Source organism: Lagopus leucura, unplaced genomic scaffold (genome assembly GCF_019238085.1).
Source record: "Lagopus leucura isolate 7727_CA_CO unplaced genomic scaffold, USGS_WTPT01 Super-Scaffold_100157, whole genome shotgun sequence".
Taxonomy (NCBI): Eukaryota; Metazoa; Chordata; class Aves; order Galliformes; family Phasianidae; genus Lagopus; species Lagopus leucura.
Window position 1 is genome coordinate 5,443,855 of NW_024962334.1, and position 15,890 is coordinate 5,459,744.

Here is a 15,890-nt window from a genome sequence, read left to right on the forward strand (position 1 = left end):
GAATCTGAAATGAGTCTGGTAGCATTTTAGTTTCCTTTAACTACCTGTGTTAACTGTTTCCTTCATGTCACCAGGGGGAAGGAAATTCCAAACCAGGGCAGCAACTAGCTAGAGCCATGCTGGACATAAAGAGCTTGCAGAGGGCAACTGGCCAGTTTCATGAGGCAATGCAAGGCTGCAAGAGAATACAGATAGTTGACCTGTACCATAGCTGAACAGTTGACTCACAGCAGAAGCAAGCAAAATGAGCAGCTTTGGTGACAAGCTTAGCAGTACTAAACAGCTCTGATCCACTGCACAGGATCAGAGGATTTTGGCAGGGGATTTTGAGCAGTATAATGATGCAAAAGTGACTGGAACCATTTGTAACTGTTTAATTGATGCATTAAGTGACATCAGTTCTAATTGGGCATTAGGTCCTATCTTCTAAAACACTGAAAACATAAAAGAAGCATTTCCCCTTTGATCCACAACAGTATGATTAAAGGGCAGTTCAACTTAGCTTATGCTTCCTCTGTTGCCCTGCTGCCCCTGGATAAAGACATCCCCAGAGCTCATACTTAGATATATCTATACCCTTCAGAAACAAATCAAAACGAGCATTTGACATCAGAATTCTGAAACATCCTGTTCAAATCCTTCCCTATAGCTTTGCTTTGTGATGGAGATCTGGAAAATTACAAGCCAATATGCTTCAAACATAGTCAAGATTTCATGACATTTCTACTGACATTTCTGGAATCCTCACTATTTCTCCTCTGATCTCAAAAGGTTCCTGCCATCCCTTCGTGCACCATGGAGTCTGAGATTGTCCTGTGCCATTAGCTCAGCCCTGGTCCAGAGCCAAGCATGGCCTACATTTCTCACCTAACAGAACAAAGGGCATTCTGAGCAGCAGGCAGGGGCTGTGATGGTGATTAGCATTTGATTCTTTGCAGTAAACAACATGGAAATGAGAATCCCATTGTCATGCTACCACAGTGTTATCATTTACAAATAAATAATAGCTTTTCATTAACACCAAAGATAATGCCCTGAAGAAAGATAGTAATACACAATCCCACTCTTTTCTGGAGCCACTATGTATTGACTCCTCTTATTCTGAACATCTTGCCTGGCTCAGAGAAGTAGCAATTGCAATTTTTGTCCCTTGGACAGAAGACAAAGTTTAAAAAAAAAAAAAAAGCCAAAACTGACAACAAAAACAGGTTTATATGCACAAGTATACAAAGACAGGAAATGTCACAGCACTGTTTCACACAAATGAGCCATGTGAGACCCTGTAGGAATTTGGTGAATCTGATTTAACTGAATTCAATGAAAAAGTTGAGATTCCCAGCAGAAGAAATCAAACACACTTCAAGCAGATGCTGTACTTTCTGAGCACAGCTCCCTGGACAGCCTACTTCCTCAGGTTCCCCCTGAAGAGCTCATAAATGTCAATCGCATTTGTTAATCCTCTGATGCAAACATGGGTTAGGAGAGAAGACAGTACTTACAGAATTGGACGAGACTGGAAATCTTCCTGGTTCATTCTTTCAGACTGGCGTATTTTCAGTATTTCTGTGTAACTGAGATTCTGAAGCTTACTCTTGAACTGATCCAGTGAGCTAGGCTTGGTAGTGAGTGCTCTCATTATCTGTTCTTTCACTACCTGCATAACCTGTGGTTGACAAGAAAAGGAAAAGAAAACACACATTAACATCTTCTGTGTTTTTGTTTCAAATCCTGTTCAGTATCACAGCAAGGTTTCTAGTTTGCATTGGGTTCTTGGACATCAAAGCAGAGATTCCCCAGTAGTCTGCAAACCCCATTCCCAATTTTCCTGTGCTGCTTGGGCAAAGGAGGAAGTAGAGGAATTGAGACCAATGTTAAGTCTGGGAGGAGGTCCCTGGAGCCAGTATATAGGTGCAGAAGCTGGTTAGTGCTGTCAGGTTCTCAAGTCAATTGCTCAATAGCATAACCAGACAAGGATTCAACATCTGGCAGGACAATGCAGCTTACAGAAAAAGCTCTTTTGCTCTGTAATGAGAAAACTATTGTTTCAGGGGGCCAGTGGGGAGAGGGTCAGTCACCATTTGGCTTTCTCCCTGAACAGCAGAGCTACAGCCTCTGGTTACAGGATTGTAAATCCTGCTCTTTCTGCAGGCCTTGCTCTTGTCAGCAAGAATGTGGCTTTTCTGGGCTAATGCTCATGTCATGATGGGGACAGGTACACATACATGTACACGACACACTTCTTAGCAGCATGACAAAGCTGTGACGTCCTATGGAGCCAAGAGTGCAGATGCACATCCTGACTTCTGCCAGCTCGACACAGGTGACGTGTACAAGCTGCGGGGTCTAGCTGCCCATTGGACACACTGCAGAGAGATTTTCAGGCCTTGTGACTACCCTGCTGAGCCTCAAAGCTGCTCTTCTGACCATGTGTTAAGCCACTGACTGTGTCCTGTTGCTTCCCTCAGTGCTGTCATAGTGAGAGAAGGGACAGTCTGGCCATATGGCTGTTCTTGTGAACATTATTATTTGTTAAGTTCATCCTGTCCCCTCACTCCCTTCTGCCTTGCAGCTATTTTGTTTCAATACTCAGCATGTTCAACATGAATGAATCTCTATGGTTTCTCAAATGGACAGAGACTGGTATGTCCACTTCTGGGCTCATCAGTATAAGAGAAAGATGGAAGGAGTCCAACAAGATGATAAAGATGACCAAGAAGCAATAAAGAAACTGGAAATTGTCTCATAAGAGAGACATGGTCCTGGGCACCCTGCTCTGGGGGTCTTAACTTGAGCAGAGATTAGACCAGGTGAATCCAGTGGTCCCTTCTCATCTCAACCCTTTGGTGATCCTGCAAAAGCTCCACACTGCAGGCACTTTATGATCATATACAGTGAAGGAAGGGGAACTTGCTAGCAGAGAACATTAGTCAGAATGAAGACACCAACTTGCCCCAGATATTAAAGGATTGCTTTTGAAGCAATGTCATAAGCAATGCAAACCAACAACAAGAATGAAGGATGGGTGGGCAACAGCCACCAATCTGAATATTAATTATTTTATCAGAGAAAACTGCTGAGACACAGTTAACTAAGGGGAATTGCTTGGCTTTATTTCAAGTGGTTTCACATGACAGATTACTGTGTTTCTTTCCAAATTCTGGACTCATTTCCTTTCCCCAGTGCTGGTGCAAATCGCACATCTTGAAACATCTGATGCTGCGCTGAAGCTGGCTGAAAGAAGAATGCCACTTTTAGAAAGGCCCATCCCACCCAAATCCAACAGCTAGAAAGCAGTAGGAAGCAGTAACCACCCCGATGGAATCAAGGCAGATGTGACCAAAATTAACTGCTACACAGAGGCCAAAAGCTTTTTCTGCACTGTTTCATTTTCTTCTTCCATCTTCACCTTGTATCTTAAAACAGAAGCTCAGCCCCTCAGAGGTTCCCTATTCATTCTGAAAACTTACCTTTACATATGAATATTTCATTGCTTCACATGTGCTGCCTCAATCTCCTAACTCTCATTGTCTGCACTATGCTTTCTATTTTTACTTCCTGAGATGTAACTTCCTTCCTAGATGTAATCCATAAACTGTGTCCAACAGCTGAAAGTAAGCAGTTAATAAATGGAAGACAGTCTCCTACAGGGACTACATCCATCCTAGATATGTCCTCTAAGAGCAACATCTTTCTTACAAAGCTGTTTGCCCAGCTGGACAACAAATGCCACTGCCACATTTCCATGCACCCTTGCAAGATCTTACTCTTGGTAAATCTTGGAAATCTGGCCCAGATAAAGAAGAGCTCCAGTCAATTCACTCCTAAAAATCGAACAGACTGCTGTGTGCCCGAGCAAGTCTTCTGAAACTTAGTTTGAAGATAGGAAGAAACCTTGAGTACTCTATAGCTATACAGTGTGTCTTTTACATAGAGAACCATCTGTTCTCAGACGGTGGCCACATGGCCACATTCAGCCAAATATTTCACAGCACTTTATTAGCTGAGAATCAGCTACTTTCCCAGCTGAAGGGTGAACTCCTCTTGCTTACATAATGGTTACATTTAGTCTCACCACATCACACCAACCCAAGTGTGATAAACATCCTGTCACACTTTGGAAACCACAATCCTAACACCTGAATGACAATACTGTCCAACGAGATGTGTGGCTTGCTCTTACTGATTTCTCTTGGTCTTGTTTTAATACCCGAAATGGCTTAGGAAAGGCAATGGATGAAGCTTTGCTAAAGGAAAAATGGAAAAGAAACTGACAAGCCCAGCAACGAGTTGGATGTCTAAAGTTACCTTATCCTCTTTTATCTGCCTTCTTTTCAATGACTACTAATTGCTGCCAGTTAATATATCTTATAAAGTTTACCATTAATTACAGTTAATTATTATTAGCAGCCATACTGGCTGCTAAACCACTAAACTAGAGTTGCAAGCAAACATAGTCCTTCAATCACAACCATGGGTGCTCTCATTCATGTGTGGTTGCAAAATCCTACATAAGCCCTTGCTTCCCTTCCCTGGTACTCAGTGTTGTGGTTAACATACAAATAATTCCTCTTCTTTGCTCTAATCTAAAAAGTTGTTGATGGAATATCATCAAATAGCTCCTTGGTTTATGGGCTGCCCTTGTTCCCAACACAGAAGGCAGGAAGCATGCACCCTGGGCCCAGTATGTGAGGGGTGATCAATTGCCTTGTAATGTTTATAGCAAATAATATTTAATTTGATGTCCACAATGTCAAAGCTGTCGGTAGCAGTGAGTCTCCTGAGCATTTGAGAACCACTGCCAAGATCTTCTAATCTGTTCAAAATTTCTAAAGCTGAGCTGCCAGCCGTTGATTACTGCTGTCTAAGAGACAGCAGTAATCCTCCTTGTGTAGCTGACCTTACAACGAAATTAAAAGTATGCTCTACTCAATATAACTGTACATAAACACTGCAGATAGTTGTTTTAATTGCATTACACTTTGCTTCTCCTACTGAGAGAGGAGTGCTTTAGAGGGTGCATTTTGTATCTGATGACCTTTGGTATGGTAAGAGGATCCCAAGTTCTGCATTATGACAAGGACAGGTAAATTCCCAGCCTTTTATTTAACTGATCTGCCTTACAATTCTATGGTTCATACTCATAAACTTAAATTACACATCTTTTTGTTAAGCTGGTTTTGTATATCTCTATATTTTGCTTATTTGACCTAATCAAATATCATATCCTGATTATTTTGCCTCTCCCACGCTTCCTCCTCACTCCTGTTTCTTGTCACAAGAACTTTTATCTATGCAAATAAAGCCCCTGCCTTCCAGGATTGAGCAGAGATCTGAATATTTAGGCTTTAAGAGGACAAAATAAAAAGAGTGAGAAGGCATCAATGTCAGGAAGAGGAATTTATCTGAAGCCAAGATCCATCTATATAGTAACTTTCCACTGACCATTAACTTCAGCAGCTTGTCTCCAACTCCGAGCAACACAAAATGGACCCCTCTGTATATTCTTTGTTGCCATTCTGATGCAAACTTTGTATTTGGCATGACTGGAGGAGAGTGGCTGTCACCTGTGACATCCAACCATTATCTGCAAGCTTCTGGAAATGTTAAATCTGAGCCTTTTGCTCAACAAAACCCCTCTTTGTACAAACTTTTAGCCTCAACCTTCTCAGAAATTACCCCCAGGACATCCCATAAGGCTGGAGATTCACCACAACTCATCCACAGAGCAACGGACAAGACATAAACCCTTCCCATAACTTCCACACAGCTGTTTCTCTTTAATAAGATACCTTTTCACACGGAACATCCCTCTCACAGCTCACAGCTAGAACAGATGCCAAGAGTTCTACAGAAGTCAGGTATAAGCCATGGATCCACGTAACTATGATGTGCTTGGTTGAGTGCTTTCCTAATTTGGCTCAGTATTAACAAGTTCTACAAGGGACGATTCCTGTCTCTTTGCAGCATGTGATAAAAGATGACCCACAGGACTGAGCTACATCCTCTACAACCAGACTTGCAGAATCTGAGAAGTAAGACATTTTAAGGCTGCTTTCATTGGCTTTTCCAAACGACTACACAAAAAAAAATCAACAAGCCAGTGAATAGAAAACTGGAGAAATGACATCTCTTTTCAAATTGTACGCCAAGAATTCATACGTAGTTTCCCTCCTATCTAAGCGTTCCTGGGGAGAAGCAGCATGGTTTATGCAACGTTAAAAAAAATAATAATAAAACAAAAACAAAATAAAATAAACAAAACATCATATATTTACTAAGATCCAGCTTAATAATTTCAGGCACAAAGGAGATTTCCCTCAGTAAAACTCACAGAGTAGGCAAAAAAAATAAGGCTGCAGAATGAAACAACCAAATCATTCTTAATGAATGGTGCCCAATGACAAAGGAGGGCATAAAAAAAAAAGATAATTTTGAAGGGAAAGAAAATGACTTCAGTTTAAGCAACCTGTCAACCACTTTAATGAAAACGTTACATGTTTAAAGGTTGCACCAGGTAATTCAAGACAATTTTTTAGGTTATTTCAATGGATGAATTGTCTTAAGTAGATCAATGGTTATATTTTCAGAGTACTCAGAAGAGTCATCCTGTGAGACTTAGAAGTCCTTGAGAGAAAATTTAATGCTGTTCTTTGTTTTCCCATCTCCACATATTGCAATCTATGATTTCACTACAGTAGTCCCCTGATCTTAGCCTGGACAAATCTTCCACATTATTTTAGGATATTAATTCAGGCACGCTGTTCTACAGAAGTAAATTTAAACACAGTGTTGGTACAGTCTGAACATTGACAAGAGTTACCAAAATTTCTGATTTTTTTCTTCTATTACAGTCTGTATTCTCCAGAATTACTAAAAAAACCCACAAAACTAAACTAAGAAACCTCTCATACCTCAAAAAAAAAACAAAAAACCCCAACAACAACAACTAACCAAACAAAAAAAAAGCACACCAGTTTTCAATCTTCTTAACTGTTCCAGCAGACAAGGACAGTAGCTGCAGCCAACGATAAAGAGACAACTCTAAGCCAGCTGAATGTATATAATGACAGGAATAATTAAGTTGATTTATTTTCAGGCACTGGGATGAGGAAGGAGCTGTCAGAAGATTTAGCAGGTGAAAGCTCAGATATATTTTAACTCTTAATTTTCTGCAGAATTTAAAAGCTGTTGTGGAAAAAAACAACTTTTAGTTGATGAGGTTTTAGCTTTCTTTATTTAAAAGTATGTATATATATATATATATGCATATATATATATATATAGACATATCCATATGCATTTTTACGTTTGTACTTTTTTCTTTTTTTACTAAGAACCAAGATATTTTTCTGTCTGCAGAAAAGAGACTTGAAACAATGCAATGGTTTTGATCAAGCTGAGCAGACTGTTCCCATGTGGTATCACTATTATTATCTAGTTCAGCAACGACCATCATTTTACAGGTATACCCAATATGAATAAATGAGCACCTAGCAGACATGGCGATGGAGCTGAAAGGTAGGAGATGTAACAGCAATTCCACACAAGGTGCTTATAAAAGGTCTATAGGAGGTATTTGGAATCTTAATGCTGCAGTAATAGAATTCTTCAGTGTGAAATCATGGTTATAGCCTCACAAGCCAAACAAATTGTCTGCCCACTGCTCAGGAAGAGTGAACAGAATCTTGTACTGGACCCTTAGGTCCAACCCAGTAGACTGAGTGGTGAAGGAAGAAAAGCTGAAGATGAAGTAAAAACAAGAACTGTTGCACATTTCAGAGCAGCTTTGATTCTTTCAGTTTTTTTCTGTCCCTTGACTAATGGATCACAGGTGTGGGAAACCAGTCTGATAACAGATGGTCCCTAGGAACTGGTGGGATGAGAGTGCCATTAATCAAAGACTACAGGAGAGTAAGCAAGGGATTCATCACATTTCTCCATGCACTCCAGGCTTGTAGAAAGGGAAGAAGAAGAGCCCTAGGGCCATGAGCATAGGACCAATGAAATCCTGAAACAGTGAGAGATGGGGGCTGGCAAAAAGCAAGAAAGTGGTCAGAGGAGTGACTGCATCTGAAGAAGTTGATGTAAAAATGTTCATTTCTCTGGGGGGAAAAAAAAATCCAGGCTAATTCTGATTTTGGATGTGAGCATTTTGTAACGTTGTGTTCAGTGAAAATGAATCACTAATTTTTGTACTCTGTTGTATTACATCCCCAGGCTAATCCACCTCTGCAGGAAGAGCCTATGGCCACAGACTGATTTGCACTTCCCAAAGGAGATCCCAGAACTCTGTTATCTGCATGGATCATTTTTACCTATCTATGTCTTGATGGAGAAGCACCACGTACCAGGGAGACCTCCAGTTATTTTTCAATGTTATTACTGATTTGCTCCATTAAAGACAGAAAGAGTGGCAGAGGTACTGGCTGTGAGCAAAAAGCTGTTTGAATTTGATTGACAAAAGCCTACACAAAATTATGGACTTGCAGTCATCAGGAAAAAACATGTAAACACTGTCCATAAACTATTTTTGGTAAAAGACAATGTGCAAGTAGTCTACTAGCTTCCTGCAGGGTTAAAATCACGTGCTGCCCTCGTGTCTAAGGATTCAGTTCAAAGCTGAGCCCACAATGCTAATCTAAATGTGCACGTCTAATACAGCTTATTTGGGTTGTATTAAGCTGAAGCAGGAATGACTGGTAGAAAATCTCTTCCTTCTATTTCATATTTCCACAATACTATTTGCACCAGAAATAAGGAACATAGTTATTTCCTTTATGCCTTGAGGTTAGCAAAACAAGAAATGAGTGGTTTGTGACAAAGCTTTTCTGCCCCAGAAAAATGATGTGCAAAGTCAACATGACAGTTTTCGTAAACTTCCTTGTCAGTTAATTAAAGTTTTAGGTCAACCAATATTACATTACTTCCCCTAATGTCTGACAACCTCCTTTGGCAAAATAAAGCATGCACAAAATCTATGGTGGGTGGCATTTAATCCAGGGCTTTTCACAGACAAAATGTACTTACTGATCTCAAACAAAATGTTACGAGGGGAGAGGGAAAAAATGAGGAGATATTTGTATCCTCAGTCATACACCACTCTAACAATTAATATGCCTGATAACACACTTGTGATTTCTAAAGAAAAATAGCATGAGAATTACCCATGATTAGGAACACACATTTGGGTGTGTTTTCCCTTAAAACCTTTAATGATTACATTAAATAGCATACACTATAAGAAAATTAACTTTATTATATGGCAGGCAGCTGGTTCTACAGAAGAAAAGCAAGGATAAATTCTAAAATATAGTTTTCCCATCGAAAAGTGTAATAATAATAATAATAATAATAATAAATCATCTCAAGTTTTGGTTGTTGATGATGGATTAAAAAAAGACTCAGAGTAGAGAGAAACGTAGGAAAAATGTGGGGGACTCCCAACTTGACATCTGAGTTGAAGGGGGGGCAGTGTACCTTCCTTGTGTCTTCATAATACAAAGAGAAATGAGAGTCCTGCTATTATGACATGGCCTGTGGTTGAGCCGGATGCTCCCTAATCAACTGCACAAACCATAGCCACCAGCTAGCACAAAGCACCAGGCAGTACAGGGACAGCTTCTTTACCCTTCCCCTTCTTGCTTCTCTCCCCTTTGTCAGCATTCCTCTCCCAAACCAAACAGACCTTGAAAATCCATCTATTGTGTCTATAACAATCTGTAGTGACACTGAGTAGCAAGTTCTGCAGCTCTTCTGCCCACTTATTGCCTTAATTCTCACAGATATACTAATAAAAGAGATGCATGGCCTCTGATTTGAACAGGGAAAGCCTTGCAGGTGTTGGTTAATTAGCCCAGGACTGCGGTCTATCAAGCAAAAAACGATAGCAACAGTGGGTCCAGGTAGCTTCAGAACCACAAGACTTTAATCTGATAAAGCAAGAGCTTCACCTACTCAGGAAACACACTTTTAATCCTGAGTAATTACTTTCATGCTTACTTTTTTCCTGATATGGAACAGAAGCTGCAATACTGAGCAATTAGCTGAGTTACCCATTCTTACAATATCCCCCAAAACGTGAAATTTCTGTTCAGGAATCTCAGAACAAACACTTCAAGTTTCCATATGTGCTTTCAATAGAAAAGGAGATCTGCCTATGAAAAATGCTCATTGTGATTAAACTCAGGTATGTAAAGTGCTGTCACTTTCCCTGGCTTTGCTAATACTCCCCTGCTTCTCCAGCAAGTGCAAAAATCAGCCGACCACTCAAAGAGTAAGCACCCAGGAAAGCAGTTTCAAAGCACTGTCTCACTTTTTATCTGTTATTTACACGAACAAGGGAAAAATAAAAGTAGGTACAAGTCAGGAGGCACAGCTTTTCTTTTTCCAAATTTTAGGTAAATGCCATTCACTGCTTCAATGCTACATGTTTGTTTGTTTGTTTGTTTGACATTCTATTGTTTCAGCAGGCTAAATTTCTACCTAGCAAAAGCTACCAAAAGTAGTGAAAGTGTGTTTTTAGGTTGAATTAGAGATCTACATTATTCAAGTAGCTTTTCCTGATCAACGTGATTCAGGAAAACAGTGTAGGATCATCTGATTCAATCCAGTTACACGCTTATCCTCCCAGTGATGGTAAATGATTGGGCTGAACATCGATGAACTGTACAAGAAGGCAGTGCACAAATATGCTATTCCTCTGAATGAACTTATAAATATTGATGCATCGTAATTTACAGCAAATAGGCAGTCATAATTTTTAGGTAAACCCTCATTTTCACATTCATGTCACTAAAGAAAGCAGTGAGCTGAAAATCATGACTGTAGAACTGTTTCAAGCAATAGCTGTACTGGTATCAGAGTCCAGTCAGGGCCACAGGAATAAAAATAGCTGCATGAATTAACAGAGTGATTCACAAAAATACGTGAAGCAATGAAAAGATTAAATGCACCGTGACTTGTTAGATGCTAGCTCTAAAAATTATTCTGTAAATCCTGAACTCACAAATTACTAACTTGACAGACTGTAATAAGTGCTGTCAGAGCTATTGCAAACCAAGATCTGCTCTGAACTGACAAATGTACAGAAAATGTCCATGTGTTGGGATTAAAAAATAAAAGAACGTTTTCATTGCCACTTAATGTTCTGAAATTACTCAATAATATATATATTTTTAATTGAGTTTGTACAGAATCAAGTCTGATGAGACCTTTGCCTAAGGTAGTTAAATTATTACTGCACCCTCATATAAATAATTAGAACAATGCATATAATTTTTCCCCTTGAATTATGGCATGTACCCAAGCATATAAAGAATTCAACTAGACTATTCTTAGAAGAAGAAAAAACACAGATGACTTGCTTTGCCATACCTCATTCTAAAAACTGCAGTGGAATGGTTTATGGCTTCAGAGACCTATATTTTTGATTGCTGCAAAGGAGCAATCTTTTCTCTCCCAGATCAAAGGAAAGGTTTGTTGAGATCTATATGCAGTACAGGAAAATAAACTACTCCCCAGGATAGATAACACTGATTTATTTCACACATAATACTAAAATCAACTGCACAAAAGCATTCAATCACTTCACCTTGATTACAAAACCAGTCTGCTAGCCAGGGAAATTAAGAGTGAAACAAACCTATGAGGTTACACAACCCTTCTCTTCAGGAATAGCACCTCCATGAGCAAAGGGCAAGACATCTACATGCTATGTGTATCTACTAGCTATGTGTAAAGACTAAACACATACCAGTGGCATTGATATGCCCATCAGATCTGTGTAGGCTGGTTCCCTTGCTCCATCCCCTGCACTACGTGTATAGGAAGCATCTGGAAATCACACTTTTTTCCTTCCAGTGATTGTTATGTCTTTCTTTTTCTTTTTTTCCCCCTGCTCCTTTCATTCGTGTTGAATCAGAGCCAAAGGAAATTTTCTCACAGAAGGATCAAGACAACACTGTAGAGTTTGGCTTCAAGTTTACTTCTCACTATTGATCAGAAACTACCAATGACATGCACAGAAACACACACGTCTCCAGAAACACATCGATCCTGCCTAGGAGGGTAAATAATGTCTTAAAATAGTGCTACTTCTAGTAAGTAGCTAATGAGTTACAGATGGAGAAAGGCTTACAATTTCAGTGATGAAAGACCCTTTCTCAGGTAACTTGAATGTTATCACCACTCTTCTTTCCATATCTTTGTAAATCACTGCACTTCTTTCCACAGTCAGCAATCTACAATTCTAACAAGCCAGCAGGCTCCCTTCTTCCTACAACTCTGTGACTACTGACTTTGTGTTTTGGGGCAGGAGTTATTTTGAGAATTAAATACAAGCCATTTGCTTTCCTATGAAAGAGAAATTCTGTGCATTCCAGGTTGAAGAAGTCAACAAAAAAAAATATCAGTTCCCCTGCAATCACATGTATGACTACACAAAGGATTTGCTTCAGGAAATTCACCCTGGTCCAGAAGCAAGCCAATAGACCACATCCAGGGGCACAGACACAGTATATCCAGACACCTGTGTCACATCTTGGTAATGAGAAGGCTAGCACTGAGGTTAAAGGTATCAGAATGCTATTCTTTCGAATCTTCTGCTACAATGTGGAATTAGAGTGCAGCGTATAAGGCAAGGAATGCAAAAGATACTCTGGAAATATGATGCTATTTATCCTAGTGGGAGTCAAAGGGTGCTACCATGGCTGTCCAGCAGAAGGCAGATGCCTGTATCTGTACCACCACTGCCCCACAACTCTGCACAGCGGCTTCCCTTACAAAACTACTCGTTTTAACATCTTCTGTAGAATTCCTGCTGCAGACTGGCTTTTTCCTGGCCTGTTTTTATTTTTCTTTCCCTTTTTTCCATTCTTTCCCCTCCTTCTAGAGTTACGACCAGCTCCCAGGATCCCAATAAATGAACCCAAATATCACAGCAGAAGTCACATGCGGAAACATGCAACTTTTTATTCCAGAGGAGATGGCTGGCTGGGGGAATCCTTATAAGGCTGCTATTATAACAGGAAAGAGAAAAGCAGCAGCTCCCCACAGCAGCTGTGAACTGGGCAATCTGCCCAGGGGCTGGTGGGGCTGCTGGTTCCCAGGGAGGAGTGAGCTGTGCAGGCACAAGGGATGCGAGGCACCCTTGCTGGGCTGTGGGCATGGGAACAAATACCTGGGGCACCTCATTTGCCACCAGCAACCACCTCTTCAGGGGGCTCCGGTCAAATCTGCCTTCTGCTTCTGTTTCCTCAGCCTCATCTCCTTTGGAAGGCTCAGAATAAACTGTGCTGTGCCTCATTTGGTGCACGTCAGTGATTTACAGGAATTTGCAAAATGCTAGGATGGAGCTTTTGATGGGTAAAAAACATCCAGCGAAGAAATGCAATCAGAAAGTTGACTGACCCGTGGCTTTTGGCACACTCTGTGCTGTGCTGAGGTCCTGCAAACTTCTTTTGCACATCATTTAGTCTCTGCCACACTAAACAGTTGGTGTTGCAACTCACAGCCATCACCTACCCAGCAGGCAAAGCAAAGTGATGGCTGCTGGATGGGCAGCCTATGGAGAGCATGAGTCAGCCAACCACTGTTACCTTGTGTACTGGTAAAAACAAAAAGTCCTGTCTTGATCCAGCACTGAGCAATATCACTATATCCGAGTCCTGTATCAATGCCCAAGTAGGGCACAGATTTGCCACATGCTGAAAGTATTACTGAAATAAAGAAAAATTCATTCCTTAAAGCTCCTTTGCATCATGAAAACCTGTGCTTTGTCTTGGGAAAGCAACTTGCACCTGCCTTGTGTGTCACACTGTCTGTGCTGCAGCACAGATAGAAAAGTATACAGCTTGTGGTAAGACTATAAGACCTTTCCAGCCTTTATAATGTACATCTGAGTACACTGGATAAAAGGACTTACGTAGGTGCAAAGCTGGAAAGCTTTGTTCCCGTTTTTTAAAGCTGTCAGAAAGTAACACAGGGAAAAAAAAAGCTACCTATTAGAGCTCCTTGAGAAAGCAATAAACTGTTGCAATAGAAATCTGGGCTAAGTACCATCCTGTTAAAAAGAACATTTGAGGTGACAGTAGCAAGGTTTAAGAGCAGTGAATAGCTCGTTACCTTGTAGTTAAACACAAGTCATCAGAATTGATGCTTTACACAGCCACCTCCACTAGTAGCAGGATAGGATCCCATAGCAGGATAGGATCCCACAGTAGGTAAGTATTTCCCAGTGAAGACAGAATTTGAGTTTTCTTTTTGGACATTCCTTGTAAATGTACCTACGCACAGTTCTTGATAAAAACTCTGGTTTGTGCAGCAGCAAGGACAACTGAGGGGAATTCTTCAGAGGCTGGAAACAATGCAGAAGAACAATCCTTCCCTTCCCAAAGGGCCAGCCCTCTGCCCTCCATGAAGCTGTGCTCTTCATGCACCTTCATCGCACTGCTCATGAAACTCACAAATCCTGGACTGGTGGTAGCCATGTGAAAAAACATAGCAGCAAGTACGTCTCTAAGAATTATCAGCTGGCATCAGCAACAGAGCTAGCAGCACAGCAAGTTTAGACATGTGAACTTCCTCATAGGATGTTAAAAATACAACCAATGCAGCTGCTTGTTAGGAAAGCCTCTCTCAGCCCAGATGCGCTGCTTTCTTTGGAGGACAGCACCGAAAGGGAAACAAGGCAGAGGATTCCCTAATAGCACCGTGTTGCTGCTGCCCCTAGGCTACTCCAGGGAAGCTGCAGAGCAAATATCTGCACACAGCAGGGCAGCTTCTCACTGCATGCAGAGCCATCCCCAGCAGCTGCAAGGGAAAGCTGGATATGTAAGAAGGCTAGAAGAAAGGTGAGGGAAGTGCTGTTAGTTCCCATATTGGCAAATGTCCTGAATTCACATCCATTTTAAGGATTGCTTTCCAGTGCCACAGGGTGTTTATCAACAAAGGGATATCAAAAAGAGAAAATAGAGGGTCACACTCTCATCAAGCTGAATTAGTCTGGGGAATAATCCAGCATTTTCAAAACTCTTCCTTCCTCACCTCCTCACAACGTACAGTAAAACTTGAGGAGAAAGAAACAGACTAAAGGACTCAAAAGGAGTAATTTTGACTAGATTGAAGCATCTGAGAAGCCCTGAGAACAGAGGCCTGTGCTGAAGAACTTGGCAAGAGCTCTGCTGAAAAGTCAATATTTTCTGAGACAGCAAGCAGTGGCAGAAGAGCAATAGATCAGCAGGAACTATTGCAAATAAGCCTTTCTACATGTATGTATAGGTCTGGCATTAAAGGGGTCTGGATGTGGATTGCTATTGCAATAACACATCTAGCACAGATATATTCTGTTCATTTGGATGACTTTTTTTTCTTTTATCAATGTGCTGTTCACACAAATAGTTCAGTAAAATCTGTTTTGAAGGGGTTTGCTAACAGGGGCTACTTTTTAGGACACTTAAAGCATTTCTCTAAAGAAGTCAGGTATCTCAATTTGAAAAAAATATTCAGAAAGAATTATCATCAATTTCCTTCTCAAAGCACTTTAACAGAAGCTTAACGAATTCGTGGAGCTTTGGAAGATTGCAGCCCACACATTATTTGCTATGTTTCCTCTAGACCCAATCCCTAAAACAAAGAAAATCATGAAGAAGGAGTGATCATAAGGAAGATGGCAATGGGAACATTTCCTTGTTTTAAGATGAGGGCTTGCTTTGGCAATCAGTAACAAAATGGCAGTAGAGTATCAGACATTCTTTTCTCACTGCTTCTGCAGATAAAGAACAGCCTGGATAAAAATCAGTAATCTCTTTCTAATAGGTCTTACTCATCAGTCAGCAAAGAGCTGCCAATGACACCACTTTCATAAATACCCTATTACTTAGTAACGTGGCAAA

At 40.6% G+C, this 15,890-nt stretch overlaps 1 protein-coding gene across 3 annotated transcripts in view; it reads right to left on the bottom strand.

Moving 5' to 3' along the window:
• ELMO1 (engulfment and cell motility 1) overlaps positions 1-15,890 on the bottom strand; it is a 290,415-nt gene that overhangs the window by 26,020 nt on the left and 248,505 nt on the right. For all 3 annotated transcript variants that reach the window (XM_042888913.1, XM_042888914.1, XM_042888915.1), the window contains one exon: positions 1,500-1,663. In XM_042888913.1, coding sequence (XP_042744847.1) covers positions 1,500-1,663 — 164 coding nt within the window. The remainder of the gene's footprint in view (positions 1-1,499; positions 1,664-15,890) is intronic.